Raw genomic sequence first — 24,021 nt, 5'->3', positions numbered from 1 at the left:
CTTAACGTGTCTTCATTCGTTCATCACGTGCTTCCAATAGTGCTATGTCCCGCCCACATCGGCCCAAACTATAGCTTGACAAGAGCGCACCCATATGGTCATTTTTAAATCCAGGAAGTACTATATAATATTATCCATCGTTATCGTAAATAAGGTGAAATAAATTTCACTTAAAATTATATACCGATGTTACCCTGTGAGCTCATTTCTTGTTGAGTTTAATTGTGATATGGAACCGAACTTTCAGTGTGTGTGTGTGTGTGTGTGTGTTTGCGTGTGTGTGAGACGAGGGTCACAACTGTCACTTCCGTCATAATTTAATACGTTTAATGTTTCACTCCGTTACATCTATCTATCTATCTATCTATCTATCTATCTATCTATCTATCTATCTATCTATCTATCTATCTATCTATCTATCTATCTATCTATCTATGTATATATATCAGCGACTATAGTGTTTTATATTAAAAATATATTTATACAGCAATAGATAAAAAAATAAAATCAAAGATTAACATGAAAGATAATATAAAATATCTTTCTTTCTTTTCTCTAGTTTCCGTTGCCTTTTCTGTGAATCTCTCAACACATTTCCTTTCACCACCAGGGGTCAGCTATGGACTATAAAGGCAGACGTCTGATGTTTGAGGCCCAAGTGTACAATTTTACATTGATATCCGCAACTTGGTTTTGTAGGGTTGGTAGGATATACCAACCCTATATATATTATTTGAGGATATTAAAGTCATTATCTATCTATTCCAATTTCACATAAACATTATAAATCTAAATATTACAATATTGGAATGCAATTTCTGAAGGTACGAATGCAGAAGTCAATGCTGGGGAAGTCATTGAATTAAATGTTGCAAGTTGGAATGGGTTAGAATAGGTAAAGAAATGTGAAACGATGATGTAAATCTATACATCTGTTTTAAAGTGGGACTTTTATTGTGAAAATCCGGAATTTGATAAGTACTGTAGTTTTATATAGGCGGACGTCCTGAATAAGATAAACAGTTTAACGTTGGAATGGTTTAAAGTGGTCAAGAAATGTGCAGATGTCGGCAGGAATTTGTGAATGTTGTCATTTAAAATGTGGAAATATGAAAATTACAAAATGTGGGAAACGTTGGAAGATAGTTCCTCAGGTGTCCTGAACACGGACGGCGCAATACATCGGGGCTAGGGGGTGTTATATCCCCGCCAAAAATCTACGTTAAGCAGCCACACCAGTTAAGCCTTCCAGAATTGTATTGATATTCTAAAATATATAAATACATTATTTTCTCAGCCCACTTTCCACTTTTACCTCTAAGAGAGGGAAACAAAACCCTGAAACCGTGCCTGGTCCTCAATGAGTTTCGAAGTAAAACATGCGGATTTTTTTTTTTTTTTTAATATCTCCTTCACGTGAATATATTTTAGGAGTGCGGAATATGTGAAATCCTGTTAACATTTTGGAACGTGCAAGTAGTTCAGCGTGCCCTAAATTTGAAACGCTCTTCAGCATTTGAAACATGTAATGATGTAATGAAATAATTTAGTTATTTATTTAATAATCTCATTTCAAAATGGAGAAAGCTTTTTGTCATAGGTCCTCTTGAATTTTGTCACGAAGTCTCAAACTCACAACTCAGACTTCGTCATACATATTCCTGAAGCATAGGTGACGTGACATGTGTGAATGCATCCCCCACGGTCGCCCTTTTCAATAAACTTTACGGGGAAAAAACGGTGTGTTTTTCGTGCCTTTTGAGTAGGACTGATGTGAATTTATTGGGCTCCTCCGTCACTCGGCGCCTGCTGTCCATTAGTTAAGTGACAAGGCCCAGGGAAACGTGTGATTACTTTAGGAGATCAGACAATCTGTTCATATTCACGTAATGAGCTCCACATTTCGCTGATTGATTCAACGGTGTAAAATATGTTTTTCTGATTTATTCATCCAACAAAGGGACGATGGGGGTGGGGGAGGGTGTTGTTGAGTCGGTGATTTGAAAGACAGCGAAAGATTTTATAAACACACCGTGCATTATGGCTCCAATGTAAAAAAAGGTCGTCTGCAGTTTTAGTAAGAAACGAGACGAAATAGGTGATGGGAATCAACGAGAAAGGTGAGTTCAGATTAAATTAAACCAAGTCGGGCAAACAATAATAAAGCCTTATTCTCAAAGAGTTGTGATGATGCACGGAAAATGTGTCATGATGCAGCCCGGCTGATAAATCACACAATTAAACGAGCTCCTATTGATTGGCTGCAATGTGATGATGAATTGAGGCGTCAGTCACCCCAAGCAGCAGATCTGCACTAAAGCTTCATATCGAGTTAATTAATAAAATAAAGTATCTAAATACAAATCGACAATGAAGTGCAACAAGATAAAACAAATGGGGTTTTCTCAGATACAGTACAGTACAGGTACTACAATTTGCTCGGTTCTCTTTGAGTTATGTTTATAAAAACATACGAATAAACGAACACAAAATGAATAATCATCTCTGTATTGTTATTAATATGAATTGGTATAATGAGAACAAGTAATGGCAAATAAATGTGCTGTGCTTTGACACGTGTTGTTTCTGTTAGTACCTGTATAAATAAATCTCTATAAAGATCTATCTACAGTATATCGATCCAGAAAATTATAGCCATATTCTAGCATGGAATGCATGAATGTACATTTTAAAGTGAAAAATAAACCGTTGCTGACTAAATTTATTGTGGCGGGTGCTGGAGCAGCCTATCCCAGCTGTCTTTGGGCAGTAGGCGGGGACAGCCTGAACCGGTTACCAGCCAATCACAGGGCACACAGAGATGAACAACCATTCGCGATCACACTCACACATAGGGACGATTTTGAGTGTTCAATCATCCTGCCATGCATGTTTTTGGAATGTGGGAGGAAACCGGAGTACCTGGAGAAAACCCACGCAGGCCCGGGGAGAACATGCAAACTCCACACAGGAAGGCCGGAGCCAGGATCGGATCCACAACCTTTGCACTGTGAAATCGACAAGCTAACCACTGGACCAGCGGGCCGCATGCAGCGTGTCGACTTCACAGTGCAAAGGTCGTGGATCCGATCCCGACTCCAGCCTTCCTGTGTGGATCTTGCATGTTCTCCCCGGGCCTGCGTGGGTTTTCTCTGGGTACTCCATATATATGTGTGCGTGTGTGTGTGTGTGTGTGTGTAATTTGCTGATTATAATCCCTCAAAGGTAAATTAATGCACAGTGCCCATGTGACCTATGTAGACAAAGTGAATCTTCACTCAAGACATAAAATATCTATTCAAATGTTCAATTTGATCAGCTGATCAACTTTATTTCCTGAGTTTTCTCACAAACGCTGTATCCCAAAGAATCCAACTGACCTGCTGACACAATAAACATGCATACAGAGCTAAAGTATAGCCACTAGATTCTATTTTGTACAGCATCTGAACATGCTGTGTAGTTTCTCAAATGGAGATCTTTAGAATATTAACACATTGTCCACAGAAACTATAAGAAGCAATACACAGAGTTCATTTTTAAAAGTAAACGGCCAGTCATATTTCTGTCCCCTTGACGACGGTCCAGTTAAGTGTATTTATTGCAAACATTTCTCAACACATAAAACAAGTTATTTTTTTTAATTTTTAAAACCACAAACAAGTGTCCAATAAATACATCATGATTCATTTTTATAACAAATCAAATAAATTAAATTCATTTCCACACAATAAGGGGGACACCTTGAGAAGTAAACAGGTGAAAGTGCAACATCACATTGAAAATGAATGAAATGCATCTAAACGTGTGATGCCAAAGCCTGAAAGGTTTGGAAGTCACAGCACCATTGGTTACTCTTAAAGTATCTTTCTGCGTACTTTTATAGACAACTTGTGATCCTACATTACATGGTCCCCGGCCATGAGTTACAAAGGTGTCAGGAGGAGACAAGATGACTTGAAGGCGCGGCAATGATGTCAAGTATTTTTGATGACTTGATTCACAAACTAGTTATTTGGGTTGTGTTTGCTTGTGGCCGTACTTTTATATTTTCGTCAAGAAGGAAACAGCATTAAGTCCATGTGTTGTTAACCTTTACATACGTGAGGTCAAATTTGACTTGTTTTGACATTTGCCAGCAATAAAAACACCCTAAATGTATTCTTCCCACCCTGATAATTTTTCCTAAAGTCACCCACAAACACAAAAAGGTCATATTTCTAAATGTCATTCTTTTGAATAAGTGCTACAAAATTTGAAATGGTGCAGAGAACTGCTTGTGTACCCACCACCACATTTTCACAGGTTTCTGCAGAAACATGCAACTGTTAGCCATTGATGGTTCACGGGGATCTCAAAACAGTCCGAATGACATAAATGTGTGTGTATATCTACTGTATATGGGACAGTGTTGACGGTGATTCCGGAGGACACCACACAAGGTTGTTAGTCGATTACAATTTTTAATTGTAATTAGTCGCATGATTTATATACCGCACGTGTACGTAAATATATACATATATATGTACATATGTATAGATATCTAGATACATAGACATATATGTGTATTTATAAGAGACAGTGGGGATGATGTTCAGGGGAGAGTTTGAAACAGTCTTGAGAACTGGCTGTGTCTCACCACATTTTCCAAGGGCCCTAGTGAAGCACCAGTTTGTTTTTGAAGGGTCATGGGTGAAATCTCAAAACAGTGGAAATAAAATACATTTTCCCCTTTCTCTGAAACTGTTTTTTTAAAGGATTACTCATCCATTCATTAATACTAGAGTGGCTATTACTATACCGATAGTTTGAAAAGATCTGGAGGTCCTACTTTCATCCAGACAATTATTAAGAGGATATTGTATGATATGTGAGCATGAAAAATTAACAACAAATGTTCTGGTTGTTCACAATTGTGGCCTCTGCCTTCAAATGAGTGTCCCTGACATCAAATGTCCAGTCTTCTCACAGTCCCGCAACCATCTTCCTGTCTCCTCCTCCTCCCCCTGCTTGCACTCCATCTAGTTCGTCTTCAGTGAAAGGGCTGTGAGGGGTGAAGCCCACATCCGCGCTGCGCCGCATGAAGTCCATGGATCTCGGCATCCCAACTCGGTTCCCCATAACCACTGAAAAACCGTGCTGGGGTTCTTCCTCTTCTTCCTCCTCCTCCTCCTCCTCTTCCTCCTCCTCTTCTTCATCACCATCCTCCAAAAGTAGATCCACACCACAGTCCTCTGGATTCGCATGCTGAGGCCTTTTCTCGCCGGGTTTGTTACTGGATGTTTTTCCACCAGCTTCAGACGGGCCAGAAGCACTGGCCTGCTCCTTGGCCTTCCGACTCCGCTTCCACTTCATTCTCCGGTTTTGGAACCAGATCTTGACCTGACCACCAAGCCCACAGATAATACAAGTGTACATCAAAATTTGCACAGTTTGTGTGTGAAGACATGCACACAATTCTGTCTAAAGTAAATGACTATGCCCCCCTTCAGGGATTATAAACAGTACATCAAATTAAAAGTGGTCATTGCAGTACCGGTAGAAATTGTATGTGAATGATAAAAAGATGAATTTGAACTGAAAATGCTGCGGAGTCAACTAAAATGTTGAAACATAGAGGGTGAGGCTTGAAATGGTTTTAATCAGTCGAGGGATGTGGACGAAGTGAGGGTTCATGTAAAACTCTTAATTTGGGAATTTTACTGGGCACAATCGGAAACTTGGACAATGGAAATAGTTCCTAACATTCCCGGAATGAGCTGAACATTTTAAAGTCAGAAAACTTTGAGGTCTTTTTTTTTTGTTTTGTTAAAAAGTGGCAGTTAGTAAAATTGTGCAATTGGGATCATGTGGGGATTCTTCCAGTTTAAATTTTGTGAATATTTTGAATGATTTGAATCAGGTGATAAATGTGGCAGTCAGAGTGCACACAAATTGTGTCGCGACAAATGATAATTCTAATGATGATACCAAATTTTGGTGTCCACTGCTTTTCAGCAGCCATACAGGAGGGGTGGTGTGTTACCTGCGTTTCTGTCAACATAAGAGAGGTGGCCACTTCAAAACGTTTGGGCCTGGACAGGTACTTGTTGAGTTTGAACTGGTTCTCCAGCTCCAGCAGCTGCTGACTGGTGAAGGCCGTGCGAGGCCTTCGGCACTTTCCGAGCAGACCAGACTGGGGGCCTGCTGAAGGAACAAAAATTACTGTCACAGTTACAGCCGTATGCACTCTAATCAGGTCACATACAGAACAATTGATAATTTCTCATTCTTTATTATATCACGGTATTTGTTTGTTTTTTTTAGAAGCTTATAAGAGGGCAAAATCAAAGGATGCAAGGGCCATTTTGTCTTTCTTCAACATTCTAAAATGAATCCATCAAGAAATTATTGTTGATTGTTTTTACATACATTACAGTTATTTGGGGAAGAAACTGCTTCACCATAGCTTTCTGTTAAAAATGATAAGGCAAGAAGTTTATGATTTTTCAGGATTTGAAGTTGGCCTGTGATCCTCTATCCCACTAGAATAGACCGAAACCTGCATTTGGGAGTTCGCCGCGTCCAAAACTCAATCAAGAGAAATCTATTGTAGGTTGACAGTCTTTAAAATTGCGTTTACTTGTACCACCTAAAAAAATACTTCGCTCTCCTCCTACCAATTTTAAAATGCGGTAGCATTGTAGGGGTCGTAAAAAGTGCTCATCAGAAATGAGAGGCACAAGTTTTATTCCTAAAAATTATATTTAATATTGTGAACCACTCTGACATTATGAACAAAAAGTACAGGGGAAAAAAACTGTCAAACAAATTGCACATATAATTTAAATAAAAATTGTCCCTAAAAAGGCCTATACACAAAAAGGGTTTGATGATTAAATGCAAATGGATGATCTTTAAAGTTAAGTACAACTGAACTGTAATTGGCTATTGATTCTTTTGTGTACCACTAGAGGGAGCTCGCGCACCACACTTTGACTACAGCTCCCCGACTTTTTACAAATCCTCACTTTACTCAGTGATGCTCACCTCCCACTGTTTTTGTTTTCAATAACATTGCCAGCAGTGTCAAATGTCATTTTCATTACATGCCGTGGGCAGCTAAAAAAAAAAGGTACCTTGTGCCAGAAATGGCCTCTTTGCCATAGTTTTGACAGTGCTGCACTCAATTGCCTCTTCACTTCTTACACTGATGAAGCACAATTCCACTCAATTGATGTCTCGAGTCAGTGAAGTTTTGCACAAGTGTGAAATCTTCTGCCAAATGCCTACACCAGTGGAAGCTCAATATTATTTTCATAGGTTGGGAGCACACGCATATGGCAGCATCATGCGGCCGTCATTTACTGTAAGGTTTTACTCCAGTTTATTGCAGACGGTCAACACAACAGATGCAGAAGTCGGCACATGGGCCATAAAATCACAAGCCTGCCATTAACTTAATGAAAATTCAGTGACGGCGTTGGGATTTTATTTATGAACTACAAAACGTGTTAGGCGTTTGTTTATTCATTTCTTTGTCACACAGAGACAGTTTTCATCAGTTTGCGCTTTATAGAGACAGACAGGGCAAAATTAAAATATGAGACCCTCTAGTAAAGCGGAGAACGTACGGATGTATTGCAAACACTGACAGAAAAGTAAAATAGTAGAGACTCACATGTACTTAAATCCAAAAATAAAAAGCTAGCGAGTTAGCATTGGCCTGATTTTTATCCCAACCATATATTGCCATAGCTTTTAACATTGAGAACGGAGAAAAAAAAAACTCAATTAGGTAATGGCAAAAAATAGACCTTCCTTGAATGTGTTTTTTGAGGAGCAGATTGAAGAATAGGCTATTTGGAGATAACGCTGCTAATGATGCTTAAAAATACAGGGAAATTACAAGGGGTCATTGTGGGGTGGCATGGTTCAAGGAGAAGCGTGGTCTCCCAATCCGTACGGTTGTGGGTTCCATCGTGAGCACTTGTTACCATGCTGAGGTGTCCGTGAGCTAAATACTGAACTCTCAGTTGTTACTTCATAAGGTGAATGAGAAGACAGTGTTAAAGGGCATGAAGTAAAGTGATGGTAGAAAAGCCCACAAGTGAAAACACCTAATTGAGAAAATCTAAAATTTCTATCATGGGATTTGTCAAATGGAAGCAAGCTTTTCAGATGACACTAAAACACAGTTTAACCAAATCTTAAACTTCAAAATACAGTAATAAATGGATATTTTAATGGTAATCAAAAATTATATATGATGAAATCTCATCTTCTATCTAGCAGTAAAAGTATAAATGTAATGTTCAAATTAGGCATTAGGTGAAACTTTTTCTTCATCCGGGTGAGTACACTTGTTAAATTCAGTTCAGTTATTTATAACATTGTAGTACAACTGCATCTTATCTTTTAAAACGCTTTGTTTCCAAACACTGATTTACAGGTATATAATTTTTATTTAACTGTTATGCGCAATATAATTTAATTGAATCGTTCAGTAGTCCTTTATTTTCCTAGCAGCATGTGTTAAGAGTGCCTGAGCAAAAATATTAAAACTGTGTTGCAATTGTGCTGTGTGCCCCTTTCCATAAACACTTCTAGTTATTGTAGTTTAGTGTTGGTCATTCTGGTGTTCCTACACTTGAGAGTTTTGTATTTTTAGGGTGGTGGTACTTAGTGTACAAAGTTTGAGAAGCAGTGCATTGAATGTCATCACGTTGTTTGTTTATTTTGAGAAGATGAATATTGATTGAAGCTACTTTTTTTTGTCCTATTAAAAAAAAAAGGGGGCGAGGGGCTCTTTAGAAAGACTCACCGCTGTAATCTGGCAGTCTTGGCATCATAATCCCCGCCCGGATCCAGTGCTCCAGTGGCACCGAGCCCGCCATGGCCGCGGCCGCCTTCAGGTGTTCCGGGTAGGCGTGAGTCAGCTGCGTAAAGCCGCCGTAAGCGAAGGCAGGGTGCTGGCCACCCAGAGCCGACAACGGGTACATGGGTGCTGGGTAAATGCCCGGGATGGCAGCCTGGGGCATGGACGCCAGTCCCGCGTGCGCGAGATTGAGAACGCTTGCTTTGGGGATCATTCCCGACGCGTGGAGCTGCGCGGCGGCCCGAGGGGACGGCGTGTCCCCGCGGCGGCAGGCCACGGGGCTCCCAGTCGGACTGTCGCAGCTCAGGCCCGGGGACACGTCTCGGCTGGCCCGGTTGGGCTCGTCCGCGAGCAGGGCGTCGATGCGAAAGTTTTTCGATTTCTCCATGAGGAGTTGGAAAGAAGTCGATAAATTTAGCGGGTGCACACCTGCAGAGCGCTTTCACCTCCTATCAAGGCAATTTAACGAACGCATATGTCACGTTGAAGTAATTCCTGCCCGCAGATCACTCTGTTCCCTCTGCCGTCTTGCAGATTGAGTTTATAAGTGAGCCGAATGGGATAGTGTCCGTCTTCAACCTAAATTTCCCAGTCAACACAGTTCCTTTCCTACCTCCCTCCCTCTCTTCGGCTCCTTCTCTGTCTCCATCCGTCCGTCAATCCGTCCATCCAGCCCTGCAGGCCTGGGTGGGGGCCGACCCGGGATTGGCTCTGACGGGCCTCTAATCAGCTAATTACCCGCTCGTTTCTCTCCCCCGCCCCCCCAAAGAAAGCATTGTGAGTGAGGTAATGTCCAACCCTTGTCCTGCCTGCAAACACCTTCAGCTGCATCAAAGCTTGCAGGGCTACATTAGATAATTAGTCAATTGTTAGGCTCCTGTTAGTTGCACTGCGGTACCGTATATAACGTGGCTGTCAGATGTCTATATCATGAGATTGCACACTAACTGGCCACAAGGTCATTAAAGGCATTATCTGCACAACCCCGTGATGCAGCACATTCTGCCTTTATAAAGATAAAAATGCTTAGTCTTGAATAACACTGACAGACTTGACAATATGTTATTATGCACACACAAAAAAAAAAGTGTTTTATTGTAATCCCCAGTGTTTCTCCTTTCACATTTTTCAATGGATTTAAACTGAACTTCAAATGTCACAAAATTCAGGATGTGTAAGGAATTACTTTCAGCACTTTCCCCAAAAGTACACATTTTCCAAGCACACACACAAAAAAAAAAACAATCTAAGTAAATGAGACGTTCAACAAATAAGTTAACTATGTCCCATTCCAAATTCCAAGTGTTCAGCTCATTTTGAACATCTTGGGAACTATTTCCATGAATGTGCGTCCTGCATCCTCCCCAGTTTTCATAATGAACTATCCAAATCTAAGATATTTACACATTAACCTTCTCCTTCCACATTTCTTGACCAACCTAAACCATTCCAGCTCATTCATCACATCTGGAACTTTTTATCACATTTCCTAAATCCCCAAATTATAACAATAGGATTCCAAAATAAATTGATCTTGATCATATTCATCTCTTCCTTAAACATTTTCTCTGCCCGTTCAAACCAACCATTTCAACATCAATCTATTCAGCTCATTCAGAAGATCTTGGGAGCTGTTAATCACATCTCCAAAGGTCCCAATTTTCCACAGTGACAATTATTAAAATTGAGGAATTAATTAGTTTACACATCTACTCCTCCTCCCACATTTCTCAAGTGATTCAAACAATTTCAAGTCTCACTGTTAACATTTCAACAACAAATTCTAGAACATTTCAATTTGGCTTCACCTATTCAGCATTCACACATTTCTACAGAAATTGCATACAGCATATTTATTCTTATGGCTGTACTGTACTGTGCAATGATGTAGAGCTGCATTTCATCATAATTGAGGACCGCTTCGAATATATTTAGCCCCAAAGTTGCCAAATGAGGTAGCCTCCCGAAAATATGATTTAAAAAAAAAAATGTAGTTAAAAAGTGATTTTGTATTTGCACATGTTTAGTGAGTGGTCAAACAGATTTTCACAGTCAGTATGGAGTAGCTAACAAAGACATCAAATTTATGGTGAAGCAAACACCCCGAGCCTACCAAAATTGCTGATTGGAGGACGCAGCAAAGAAAGTACACCATGTGCAGTTTTTAAATCATTTATATTAATGGCTCCTTTCATTCTCACGGTCATCCAAGAAGCCATTAAAGTTTATGACCTAGCATTGCACACAGACCATATAAAAACATAATAACTCCACGCAAGAGGCTATAAGTTAATTAGCTTCATGTGAACTAATGCCATTTTAAACAGAAAAAAGGAGCGGGAGCATCTGTTAAAAATGAATTTTGGATCTTGCAAGACTTGTTTGCTACGACCGGCCATATCTTCTGCTTGGCACAAGAGTCATATTATGCAGTCTATTATGACTTTCCAGAGTTAAAATTTACCTCAAATATGAGACGCATGCCACGGTCCTCTAAAGTTTTGTCACATTCTGTTGCGCGTGCATCGTTACGGTTCTCAGGGCAAGCTGGAGCATGTGGCAGCCATTTTGTTCTGTTTAATAACGGCCAACTCAAGAGTGTGACAGTTTATGGGGCCTGGCATGTTGAGTTGTAATACAATCTGAAACATAGCGCATCGGCTGGGAAGGTCCGTCGCGTATCGAAAAGTGCCCACACGCGCCGCCTACAACTCTTTGAAAACTAAGCCTTGTGTTTAATTGACTTTAAATGGCTTATCTGCTTATAACACTGAATTTGTAATGTGTACGAGTGAGAGAGAGGGAGTGAGAGATAAATGTGGACGCAGGGTCACTCATGAGCATGCTCACATTTTCTGGCAATGCATGTCCACTGCGCAGTGTGTATGTGAATAACTGTCAGACTGCTTAGTTGTACATTTTGAAAAGATCTGTTCTCCTTAATCATCTATTGACAATTATTCTGAGGATATTCTTGGCTTGGGTCAAAATTGACCCATAACATATGATGTGTGCATGGAAAATGATTAGTATTGAAGCCAACGGTTCTGAGGTTCTACATTGCTTCTATCTATCATGAGCCATGAGTGGAGCCGACCTCCAGAAAATTGAAGCTAGAAGCATGTCCGCCCCCTTAGCCCCCCTTCATCTGCCCACCCGCCTTTTTGCCCATCGTAACCTTCCGTCTCTTGCCCTCTGCTCTCTATCAGCAGATTACCTCCTTGCTGCTCAAACATTGGTAATTTGCCCCAAAGAATTTAGTGCGCCTCGCAACGTCATCCTTCCCCAAACCCCCCTGGCTTGCTTTTACGATTGGAAAGTAATTTGAATGGTCAAAGAAAGGTGACATCCTTCACCCAGGCCTGTCAACAGCAGCCCCCAAATTAAATTGAATCATAGGCTGTGAGGGCAGGCGCCTCTTCTTCCAGTGTCAATTGCATTTCCCAACAATGGCTGGACCCAATGGCTCATCAGCGTTGCAAATGTCATAAATCTATATCTATATCTAAATCTACATACATATATATGTGTGTGTGTTCATAGTTTGAACATAGACACTGGACTTAAAAATTGGGAAAAAATGTACTTGAATAAAAAACTGCCGTGCTAATAGGCATATGCAGGAAAGTACTGTGCCCTAAATCTATTTGTCGATTTGGGCCGTCCCTGTTACGCGGCCGTTTATTTCCCAGAATTCTCAATGTCACGGCCCTGGGCATATGTCATGCACTACTGACATTCTTGACCCTACAAGTAGCACCAAACTGCCCACTTGTACTTTAGTTTAGGAACATTGTCAATCCAGTGTGTAAATGTCACACAATAGTGGAACAAAAACTTTACCGATGAGACACAGTTGTACTACTAGTGCCCCTTCGTTGTTCAGCTGGTGCGCTGATTTGTCTTATGAGAAAGAACAAAGAGAAAATTTGATCGAGTGTATCGAAATTGGTCGATAGTTTTAATTGTATGCAAAATTGTTGATGCCATAATTTGCGTGATCGATAAATGACGTCAATGATCAGATCCATGAAATATGACATTACAGCAAACACAAACTCACTCACTCTGGGGTCGTTCTGTGCTGCCATAGCTTGAAGGTGAATCTATTTTGAGACTTGTTGGTTGTTTTGTGAGCGGAAAGCCTTTGCACTGGGTGCAAAGTTCTGCCTCGACGCCCTTGACCATCTAATCACAAAGTAACAGCGTTTGTGTAGTTTTTTTTTTTTTACTGGTTAAAAAGTCAGAAAAACATGTTATTTTCAACAAAAAAAGAAATAGTCACAGTATGTTATTTTTAACTTTACCATCTCCTCAATCCAAAATAGCTTTCTTCACTCAGCGAGTTACGTGAACTTGTATGTCTGTCACCTCTGCCTTGACTTGAGTGTCAAAAAGCTAAAAACTAATTCAAAATGATAAAATGACAGTAAAGTGATTTAGTTGTGACCCCTCTCAGAGGTCAGTCAACTAGAATGCCGTAACAAACATTCATCATCATCATTATCATCATCATCATCAAACATGGCTTTGCACCCTTTCACCGGGAGCTTCATTTTCACAGCCTAAATCCCTCATTACATGCTTTTGTTCCACTTTCACGCATGCCCTCTTGAACTCTGCGCACCACTCCGTCTACGCCCGCACACCTTTCTCACCGTGAGAACACGATCGGTTCAAAGAGACACGCCGGCTCTACAAAGCGGCGGTTTATCGAAGCGTTATGTGTCAGTAAACCTTGCCGCCAACAGAAGTTAACTGAAACATTACAGGGCCTATCAGCAATTACAGGCTGATTTTTCAATCATTACCGCGGCAAGGAGATAATGTGACCTGCCCGATTACTGATCCTGCTTTGCTCTCCAACTGCCTGACTTCCAGCCGCGGGCCTTGAAAACAAATGCAATGACAGTGGATGAATAAAGCCACAAAGAGGGGGAGTTTGTGAATCTCTCCACCCCAAAAAACATTTCGAAATTTGTCATACATGATATAACGGTCAATATAACCTGACAGTAATACATGAGTGAAATGATCTGTTTAAAAATATCATCTATGCAAAAAAAAAAAAAAAAAAGTTCTGTTTAGCATTACACACTGAATCAGAAAAAGTTAGGGATATTTGGCTTTCAGGTGAGCTTTTGAATGCACATGTCCAACTGTTTCAGTACTTTTTGCACAAGTTGCTGTTATCTAGCGAGGAGCTTAACGGTAAAATACATAACACGCGTTTAACCATTGAATCGACCAGTAAATGTCCTGGTTCTGTTCGACTTGGTGTTTGAAAAATCGTCCTCATCTTTCTTTTCACGTTTTGACATCATAAGACCGAGACAACACCAAACAATGGATTAACAGATCATTGTGGTGCTTCAAACAGGATGTTCTCAGACTGAAGTGGCCAATGAACTGAGAGTGTGACAGTGTCATCAGTAGGTTGCAAAAGAGATATCGTGAGACTGGAAGAGGCACAGAAAGATGAAGAAATGGACGTCCTTTGGCCAAATCCCATGCTGATGACCGCTACATTGTGAACAATGCCCTGAGAAACCGGATGAATGGCACTCAACACCAAGCACGTTGAAGGGAGGTGGGAGGCACCACCACCACACCACCAGGCACAGGCTTCATCACCTTGCATGGGCCAGGGAGCATTTACGCTGGACGAGGGAGCAGTAGGCCCCAGTGTTGTCCTCTGATGAAAGTCGATTCACGTTGAGCAGAAATGATAGCCGGCAACGATGTTTGAGACGTCGAGAGCGCTACGCATTAGCCACTGTCGTCACCAGATGAGCTTTTGGTGGTGGCGGTGTTACAGTGTGTGTCCACTCGTTGCAGAACTGCCCGACACTTTGTGAATGGTGCAGTGACAAGCCCATCCTACTTGAATAACATTATTAATTCAGTGATAGTGATTCTGCCCTGCAGCTGAGTCACCGTGTAGAGGCTCAAAACTCCCCAGAACCACAACAACCTGAGGGCTGCCCTTCAAGAAGGATGGGATGCCATGCCTCAGCAGACAATAAATCGACTTGTGAACAGCGTGAGCCGACAAACGGGGGTCCACTGTATATTATCCGCTCAGGAACTTTCATTCAGTCAAGCCAGTTGTAGCAATGGAACATTCAACACACCACTGAATGATTCAGTCTGCAGCTTTCCCCGAGAAGGCCTGCAGCACATCACACAATCATCTAGGCCTGGGGTGTGATAAATGAAGCTGTAGCACAATGGGCTTCCTGTGCAGCGACAAGCAGCTCGCCGTCCTCTAGGTAATTAGACTAATTTCAGGGAAGTTAAAGGGAGGCCATAAATCAGCTTGCTTTCTGCCAGACCTTGAGTTCAAAATTAATGTTGTCTCATTAAGGAGATAACAGTAATATAGTTCTTTTCCTACGCATTGTACCCTTTCACCATTATTTATTAACCAATATTGAGCTTTGCCATATGAAATCCAGCCCTGCTTCACAGTCACATCCCTCAAATCAGGAAGAACTCAGCAGTTTCAAGAGCTGTTGAGTAGCAAAAGGGTGGGAAATTCTCACATGAGATTTCTCCCCCTTCTGGCAAAGGAGTCATGCAAGTAATTTACACAAAATTAAATTAAGTACAGGGGTATGTTGACTTCCATGTCCGTCAACTTACAAGTTATTCAAGTTACGAGCCGCCGCTTGGTCATTTTTCCACTTTGTGTTTTTGGGGACAGAAGTCTCAACTCCTCTCAGCTCATCAGTACGATACTAATATTAATCGTTCAATGCAGAGGATAAAAAAAATATGACGGGTACTGATAAATTGCCAATCCATATCACGGTGGCTGACTGGTTAGCACATTCACCTCAGAGTGCAGGAGTACAGGGTTCGATTCTGGCTCCGGCATTCCTGTGTGGAGCTTGCATGTTCTCCCCGTGTCTGTGTGGGTTTTCTCTGAGTACTCCGGTTTCCTCCCACATTCCAAAAACATACGTTGCAGATTAATGGAACACTCTAAATTGTCCCTAGGTGTGAGTGTGAGCTCGAATGGTTGTTTGTCTATGTGTGCCCTGCAGTTGGCTGGCGACCAATTCAAGGTGTCCCCCGCCTGCTGCCCGGAGACAGCTTGGATAGGCTGCAGCACACCCGCGACCCTTGTGGCGAGAAGTGGATTAGGAAATGGATGGATGGATAGATATCTACACGTGTTGCTGCACCATTTGTTCAATCCATTGCTAAAAGGCTGATTACACAGCATCGTATATGCTATTTAGTGTCTGCAATAAGCTAGTAAAGACGCTGATGGTGTCGTGGTACACTCGCCTGACCTGTGTCCTAGAAGTGTGGGATCAGTTCCCGCTCAGTGACGGAGTGGGTGTGAATGGTTGTTTGTCTCTCCTCGCGGCCCTGTTCAGGACAAGAGGTGTTAAAAATGGCTGGTAGACGCAAAGGCTCTCTTTTAAATACACCAAATGTACTTTGCTGTTTAGCATTTATTTTGCCAGTAAATTCATCTGGGGATAGCAATTAGCAGTTTGAAGCTTCTTTTTTGAAGAATTGTTCACTATTTGCAAACGAGAGTTGAGTTTGCATCTCAAGTTCGCAAGAATTTTTTAAAAATTCAAATTCATGCCAAAGATGTATTATGTGGTTGAGGTCAGGGCTCTCAAATTCTTTCTTCCACACCAAATCTCACCAAGATTCCAAACAAATTCGCCCAGGTAGCTTGTTGAAATGAATACAATGTTTGTTCTCTTTATTTGGATGTTAGCTTGTGTGCTTAAGTGTTAGTTAATGGAATAATAGGTGACAAAAGGGTTAAGAAAAGTTTAAACAACTGGCATAAGTCGAAACAGAAAAACATGACCGAAACAGAAACATTTTTAGCTTATCTCAACCGGGGAATTCCAACTATGTGGATTTTTTTTTTTTTTTTTTAAACCACAGCTCACCTGTTTATTTTTTCCACCTTGAAAACAAAAGCTTCCTTTCAACATAATCCAGTTACAGTATGTGTTTATGACGATTTAATGGGCCCTTCCATCTAACTGCCCTGCTTTACTACGACGCTCACAAGGGCCCCATTGTGCATTGATGTGGGAGATAGCTTATCGGTTACAACCAAGCATCATTACTTTCACCCTGCTATCTCTCCCTTTGTCTTTACAGAGCATTATCTGGCCACTTACAAGAATATTCAGCACCATCAAGCGCTTTGAACATCTACACCAGGTGGAAAGTTGCGCTTCTTGATTGTTCTTGCAGAGAAACCTTTTTTTCAACTGTATGTGGTCCTTTTCAGAATCTTCTGCGCACACAATGACATTTTAAGTAATCACTACAGAAAATACATAAATGTACATATTGCACATATTGTGTCAATTATTGTTGTCCGAAGAAAAATCTAACCGGAGAAAAAGCAGGATACCCAAGAATCCTTAAAAAGTCTTAAAAAGCATTGAATCTACGAATCTAAAAACAAGACCTTATTTGAAATTTAAAATGTAGTCATGCTCAGAGGTGATTACCTCATACACAACAAACTGATGAATAATTAGTTTTGTAATCAGAGGCCAAGAAAAACAAATCATTCAAAGAAGGATTGGAAACAAAAACAAATGCCTGCATAAGCTCAATGTTTTTAAAATAAAAGACAATTAAAAATGTTGGTAGTTTAGCAAGAAACAAAGTCGGTACACACAGTCTGCTTTTCTGGGCCACACAAACTGATGTGGTGTGATGAATCGGGCCCCCGGGACTTTGAGTTTGATTGACCCTTGTCTTTTACACGAGTTTTCAAAAGTTTTTTAAACATTGATCTTAAATAGGATTTTAACAAGAATCTCTAAATAATTTATCATTCTTAAAAATATATATATTTATAGGCTGACTTTTGTGGCATCATCATTCAATCATGAACCAACAAAACAATAATATGTGTTTAGTCAGTACTCTCAAGAGCAGAAACATGCCATTTCTGGACTCGAGAAACTTCGGATAACATGGGACATTGGGAACATTGTACACCTAGACTTGCATTTGACTTGCCTTAAGCTTTAGGAACCCTGAAAAATGATTGCTCATATGATTTAAAATAGCAAATAGCTTGTAAATGGCTTTCTATTTTGTCCTTTCCTCTTGATGATCAATTTATATAAAAATATAACATGTAAACGTGTTTTAAATCTGCTTTTTTTGTATGATTTTGATATATCGTGCCAGTAATTGTTAAAATGTTTTGTTTCATCACAGACATATTTGATATAGTTGTAATTGTAATCTAAAACTGTGTTTCTCAACATTCACATAACCCTGTTAGATGGCGCCGCGAGAGTGGCTGCCTTTCCAGCAGCTCCTATATTTTGTTGTTCTACTTCTTCCATTCATAACTTTGCTGCTGTGAATTGGGAATTTCTCCATTGCGAGATGAATAAGGGTTTTCTTATCTTATCTTACTCCAACCATTTTAGCCAATTAGAGGAGGTATTAAAAAACTAACCTTCATGACTCAGCAGAAATTACATCAAGCTAATTGCTTCGACCATGGGTAGACCTAGTATGATTTTGAGGACGTCTTCCTTGCACTTGCTTAAACTTTTTGTTTTATCCCGGACATTTTATATAGCAGTAATTATGCTTTGAAGTTGTCACAATCAATCATGGCTCAGCTTCAAAAAAACAGGGGAGCCGTTATTGGTCGTTAGCTGAGCCCAGAGCAACTGGCAAAATGGCTGCCACCTGAGACGGACAAAAATGGGTATTGCACTTGCTTAAACTTTTTGTTTTATCCCGGACAGACGGGAGACGGGAGACGGACAAAAATGGGTTGATTCTGATGCTCACCTCATTTTCCACAAACACAATATGAATCACAATGCCATGTTTAAACAAGTAGGGCTGTAAAGAACTTATTATTGTAAGCACAACTATTGGGTTGACTTCACCTTTAAAATGTGCTATAAAGTGGATTGAATTGGATGTGATGTTTTTGTTGCGGTTTCGAGTTATTAATTATTGTTGATAATTATTGATAATTATCCTTTTTATTATCCAATTAATCAACCTTGTTGGACCACAGATCTACTTTTCAAACAAACAAACTCCCGAGATCGACCCGTTATTGCACGTGCACACAAATGCGCACGCGCACGCACGCACGCACACACACACACAAACTGATAGGATACTTAGGGTGCAATGTACACGAACACTAAAATATATACGAACACAGATAAAATTTATCTATCTATTTATTTATTTATTTATTTCCCCTCCGTCCACACAATCGATTTGGAACCAGTCCGTGGACTACTGGTTGATTGCGATCAACTGGTGGGGCACCCTTGGCCTAGATCAGTGGTTCAAACCCTTCATTAGTGAAAAATAAAACATAATTTTTTTAAAAAATATTTTTGTTTACAAATTCAAGACATAAAAACACATTTATTAAAAACAGAAAGAAGTCAATAAAATGTCAAGACATAAGTATACGTTTTTTTAATTGTGCACAAAATGAACGGTGCATGACGTCACACGACAGTCACACGTTGACTACTGAGCGAACTACATTTTCCCGCAGCACTGATTGGACAAGCAATGTAATGTGATCATCTGCAGCCAGTGATGGCCAAGCGGGCGTGTCAAATCTAATTGACATGTTGAGTCGGGTGTGTCTTATTTATCAATTACGTTTTTCACTAACCATGTGTAACCAAGTATGTAAACTCTCCTGAGTGTAACTTTGAATTAGAAACTAGTATAGCATCTAATTGTAAAACATGAAATATCAAGAGTTATGCTTTGAGATGAAAATGTTGAGGCCAAGTGCGTAAAGAGCCATGCAGACGAGGAAACAAATTCAATTACGTCAAAGGGAAATCTTTTAGGCAAATTAATCTGTTTTTATGTTCAGTGAAGTGCCACCTGCCATCACGTAATTTCTATTTGGAAGGAGTCAATATCCCCAAACTGTGTAGGAATGGATTTGTCACTTAACATTGTCAATGGATTGATGGAGCCCCATCTACATTTGTAAATTTAGGACATTGTGGCAGATGTAAATCACGGCACTGTGGTGTATTTTAACGCCTCTCATTTGATCAAAATGTCGCTAGGGGCGTGACAAAGTGAGTTGGGGCCTCTGCGACATGGCTCGGGTGCCCTTGAAATCATACCGGAAGAGTGACAAAAGACACATCTTAAGCAAATTTTTGTGACGGGATAAACAATGTCGCACAAATCTGTGACAAGCATTTCGGCCTTGGTGACTTTGATGCATCCTACATACTTCGCACATATCAAAGTGGAAATTGTTTCAGTTATTGGTAACGTTTTAGCTTTACTCAAAAGTAACATTGGCTTTGAGGTTGAAAAAAAAAACACGTATTAAACCCGTTATGGTTGCACTATACCCTCTTCCTTATTCCCCTGTGTATTTTTTTTCACTCTTTGTTTATTATATTTGCTCTATTTATGGCTGCAAGGGGACGCGAGTTCAGAGTCGGCAACACACTGTGTCAGTGTGCTAATTGGTTGGAAGATCCTGCCCCTTCTCCTGATAAACATCAACCACATGAGTTCTTGTCAGCCTGTGATGTACAAAGGTCATTTTTGTATTGTCATTTTTGTTGCCTTGGTTTTACACGGGTAAATGTCTCCCATGCTGAAAAAGATATCCTTAAAATTCAATACCAGCCATTTTAAGACCTTCATTTAGAAAAAACGTACCTGGCATTGAATGTCTGGATTCTTAAAAGCCATAAATATACGGACCCGTAAGTGTGTGTGTGTGTGTGTGTGTGTGTGTGTGTCTTTATGCGTGCGTGTATAATTTCTGCCATTTTATATATCCCAGAATTAATGATGGGAAAATGAAGCTTCACTTTTGTTTCATGAAACAGTCAGTTAAAGCATCTCTTATTCATTTTCTTTTAAATTCATCATACTGGTGTTTAAGGCCAAAGAGATGAGAATTGTGTCCGTATCCCAATAAGATCGAGACAATAACAAGACTATATAGAACTAAATTATGATAACAAAAAAATCTTTAACATGCATATTCATGAGTGCGGATTTATTGTTTGGCTCATTTACTCATTGGTATGCTTCTATATGCATGCCACTGGTTGGATTTAAGGCCAGCGTTACTTTGGCAATGTGACTAATGATACTTTATATTCTGTGTGTACACATTATGTTTGCTTCTACAATTAAAATGATCAAAATGAAGTGAATGCTAATGCCAATATTGGAAAACCTCATTCAATTTACAGTTAATGTCCTTCGCCGTCCTCCCTTTGTGTTTCACCCTCCCTGCGCCGGTGCCTGTGTCACAGGCCTGACAAAGCAGCATTATGGATATAAATTGTTCCATTAGATGCAGTGTGTTTTGTCATCAGGCCAACTACACCGGGTTATTAATGGACATGGCCTTCGCTTTGATTAAGTCGCAAGATTTATGTAAAAATACACAGCGACATTTTCTTCATTGAGATAAACTTGCATGCGGCGACCTTATGAATGTCACTAAACACCAACGCATTTTGACCAAATTGGCTGTGTAATGGATATTCTTTATGTGCTTACTTCAACTTGCAAAGACAATTTATTAAAGTGAACACCTGCTGTATCATGGTTTTATTCCTTTGAGACCCTGCTTTATCACGGATTTTTTATTCTTTTTTTTTTTTTAAATGGATTTACACAGCATACAGAGAGTTGGCCCATTCGGTGTCATATCACGCTGTGCCAGAGAATAGAGACAGAGAACGTCTCCAACTGATCTCCGTTCAAATTGATTTCTTTATCAACAGAAGACAGATGACATACGCCTGTGAGTAATATTGTAAGCTCTATTTGTTTAAAAGTAGCACTTGCATGACAGCTTACAATTATTGTAACATCTCTGCTAAATTTCCGTCAATTTCCCTGAGCCCATCTATGGTGTTTTGCATTTTATGTTGGCATTAACCGAGTAGACAGGGGATAACAGGCGTGAAAGGAAGAGTTGATAAAAAAAGTGTTTTTCAATACGTTTAAAGTGTGTGGGAGATGTAAAACTATTCAACAAATTATCCTACCATCTTCCGAACCGCTTTATCCTCACAAGGGCCGTGGGGGGTGCTGGAGCCCAACCAGCTGTCTTCAGGCAGTCGGCTGGGGACACCCTGAACTGGTTGCCAGCCAATCGCAGGGCACACACAGACGAACAACCATCCGCGCTCACACTCACACCTTGGGACAATTTAGAGTGTTCCATTAACCTGCCATGCATGTTTTTGAAATGTGGGAGGAAACCGGAGTACCCGCAGAAAACCCACGCAGGCACGGGGAGAACATGGAAACTCCACACAGGAAGGCCGGAGCCGGGATCGAACTTTAAACAAATAATTGTTTTCTATATCACAAATTTTCACCTTTGTGGGAGGGAATGGAATGAATCGTACCCCACAAGATAATCGAGGGCTCATTGTTATATTATTTGATATGAAAACCATCAGGATCATAAGGTGAGAAACACTTCCGTAGCATTACAGAATCTGACCATAAAACAATTCAAACAAAAGGAAGTGTCAAAGCAAACGTAGGTGTCATTGTTTACACTAGATTATAGAGGGACAAGGGTTAAGAGCATTTTGAGAGATATTCACAAGTCAAAAGCTACGAAGGCATTGATAAGTGTCCAAAAAACAATAATTGTAGTAACCGCAGCTGTGTTGTCTGCAGACGGTGCAAGTAAACCCATGAATTAGATAAGCATTAGATAGCGCGGCCACAACAATAAAACTCTATCATAAATAAATAATAAAATCAGTTTCTTCCACATCCATGTCAGTCCTTAGCTGCTCTCTACAACACAAGCCCAAGTAAGCATGTGTGTGTGTGTGTGTGTGTGTGTGTGTGTGTGTGTGTGTGTGTGTGTGTGTGTGTGTGCGTGTGCGTGTGTGTGTATATGCAAAAGTGTCACATATCCCATTCATCAGGCCAGTTAACCTCTGGCAGCAAGTAGTAATACTCTGCAGGTGACCAGAGGGGGATACAGGCACTTGCTCTAATTAAATCTCCCCCTCCACAAAGCCACCCTTGCTTGCCCAAACAGCAGCCCACTACTCCAGCAACGGAGGCACACAGACCTTGTAAACCATCGTTTGCCAGATGGATTGGTTGGAGGTGGGATGCCGCTTTTCACAAAAAGAGCTAAAGTTATGTATTTTTCTATTGTTTTTATTATTGCTGACTCATTAAGATAAAATGAGAATAACAAAACACCCGGGCACCTCAGATTCGGAGTACCAACAGTAAATGTTGCAGTAGTTAGTCAAAGGTGTATCTCACGATGGTTAGAAAAGATGACGCAGTTCAAGTGAACGGTGGTCGCCATGTTCCAAAAAAAAAAAAAAAAAAAAAAAAAGTCACTGACGTCGAACTCAAACCTTGCGGAGAGTCAGCTTTGCTCAAAGCGTGTTTCTTCATTGTATACTGGTCAAAAGCCCTTTTGTTGTTTTATACTTAGAGGTGTCACAAATGGACACACACACACACATACATACATACATACACACACACACATACATACATACATATATATATATGTATGTCTATTTCTCTCTCTCTCTCTCTCTCACACACACACACACACACACACACCGTATTAGCACAACCCCCCCCCAAAAAAAAAACAGTTCTGTATCAGGAAGATGATGTTATTCATGTAATCGTCTTCCTGGATTGGAGTCACTTTGAGTTAATAGTGCCATAAGTATTTGCTTTTCCAGGACTGTTTAAGTAAACAACATACAGCGTGATGATAGTTTTCACCTTTCAAACATGAACCTTTGAGCTGTTGACATTCTGCAATCCAACCTATTTGCACTTGTTGACCTGCCGTCTTCATGCTGACTCAAAATAAATGTGTCATCGCCTCACCTGAGAAGTAATGACTCTGAGTGAATTAAGTGGCATTAATGTGGATATGGTATTTGTTTGCTTTGGTGTGAAAGTGTGTGGTTGATTTTTGTGTGGCACTCCGGGTTCAAAAGAAGGTTAAGAGTGGGACAATCTGTCTACCTGACATCATCAAAGCCCATTGTGCCATCAATGAAAGGTCAAACTCGAGTGGCTCCATTCACACATTATACCCCACCTTGCATGTAAGCACAAGTACCTGAAAAACTGTATCTTTTTTTTTTTTT

At 40.3% G+C, this 24,021-nt stretch overlaps 1 protein-coding gene across 2 annotated transcripts; it reads right to left on the bottom strand.

The window, feature by feature from the left end:
- Positions 1-4,732: 4,732 nt before the first annotated feature.
- mnx2b (motor neuron and pancreas homeobox 2b) lies at positions 4,733-11,981 on the bottom strand. Of its 2 annotated transcripts, none has more exons than XM_019886680.1 (3): positions 8,804-11,981; positions 6,026-6,186; positions 4,733-5,382 (listed from the first exon to the last, which is right to left on the bottom strand). In XM_019886680.1, the coding sequence occupies exons 1-3, from the start codon at positions 9,243-9,245 to the stop codon at positions 4,966-4,968; spliced, it is 1,020 nt and encodes a 339-aa protein (XP_019742239.1). In that variant the 5' UTR covers positions 9,246-11,981; the 3' UTR covers positions 4,733-4,965. The 2 variants fall into 2 exon arrangements, with proteins under 2 accessions (XP_019742239.1, XP_019742240.1); XM_019886681.1 differs by having other exon boundaries at positions 6,026-6,183.
- Positions 11,982-24,021: the final 12,040 nt, after the last annotated feature.

Source organism: Hippocampus comes, unplaced genomic scaffold, assembly GCF_001891065.2.
Source record: "Hippocampus comes isolate QL1 unplaced genomic scaffold, H_comes_QL1_v1.1 scaffold261, whole genome shotgun sequence".
Lineage (NCBI taxonomy): Eukaryota > Metazoa > Chordata > Actinopteri > Syngnathiformes > Syngnathidae > Hippocampus > Hippocampus comes.
The sequence above is the reverse complement of the archived record's forward strand: the minus strand, read 5'-3'. Positions and strand labels throughout refer to the sequence as shown.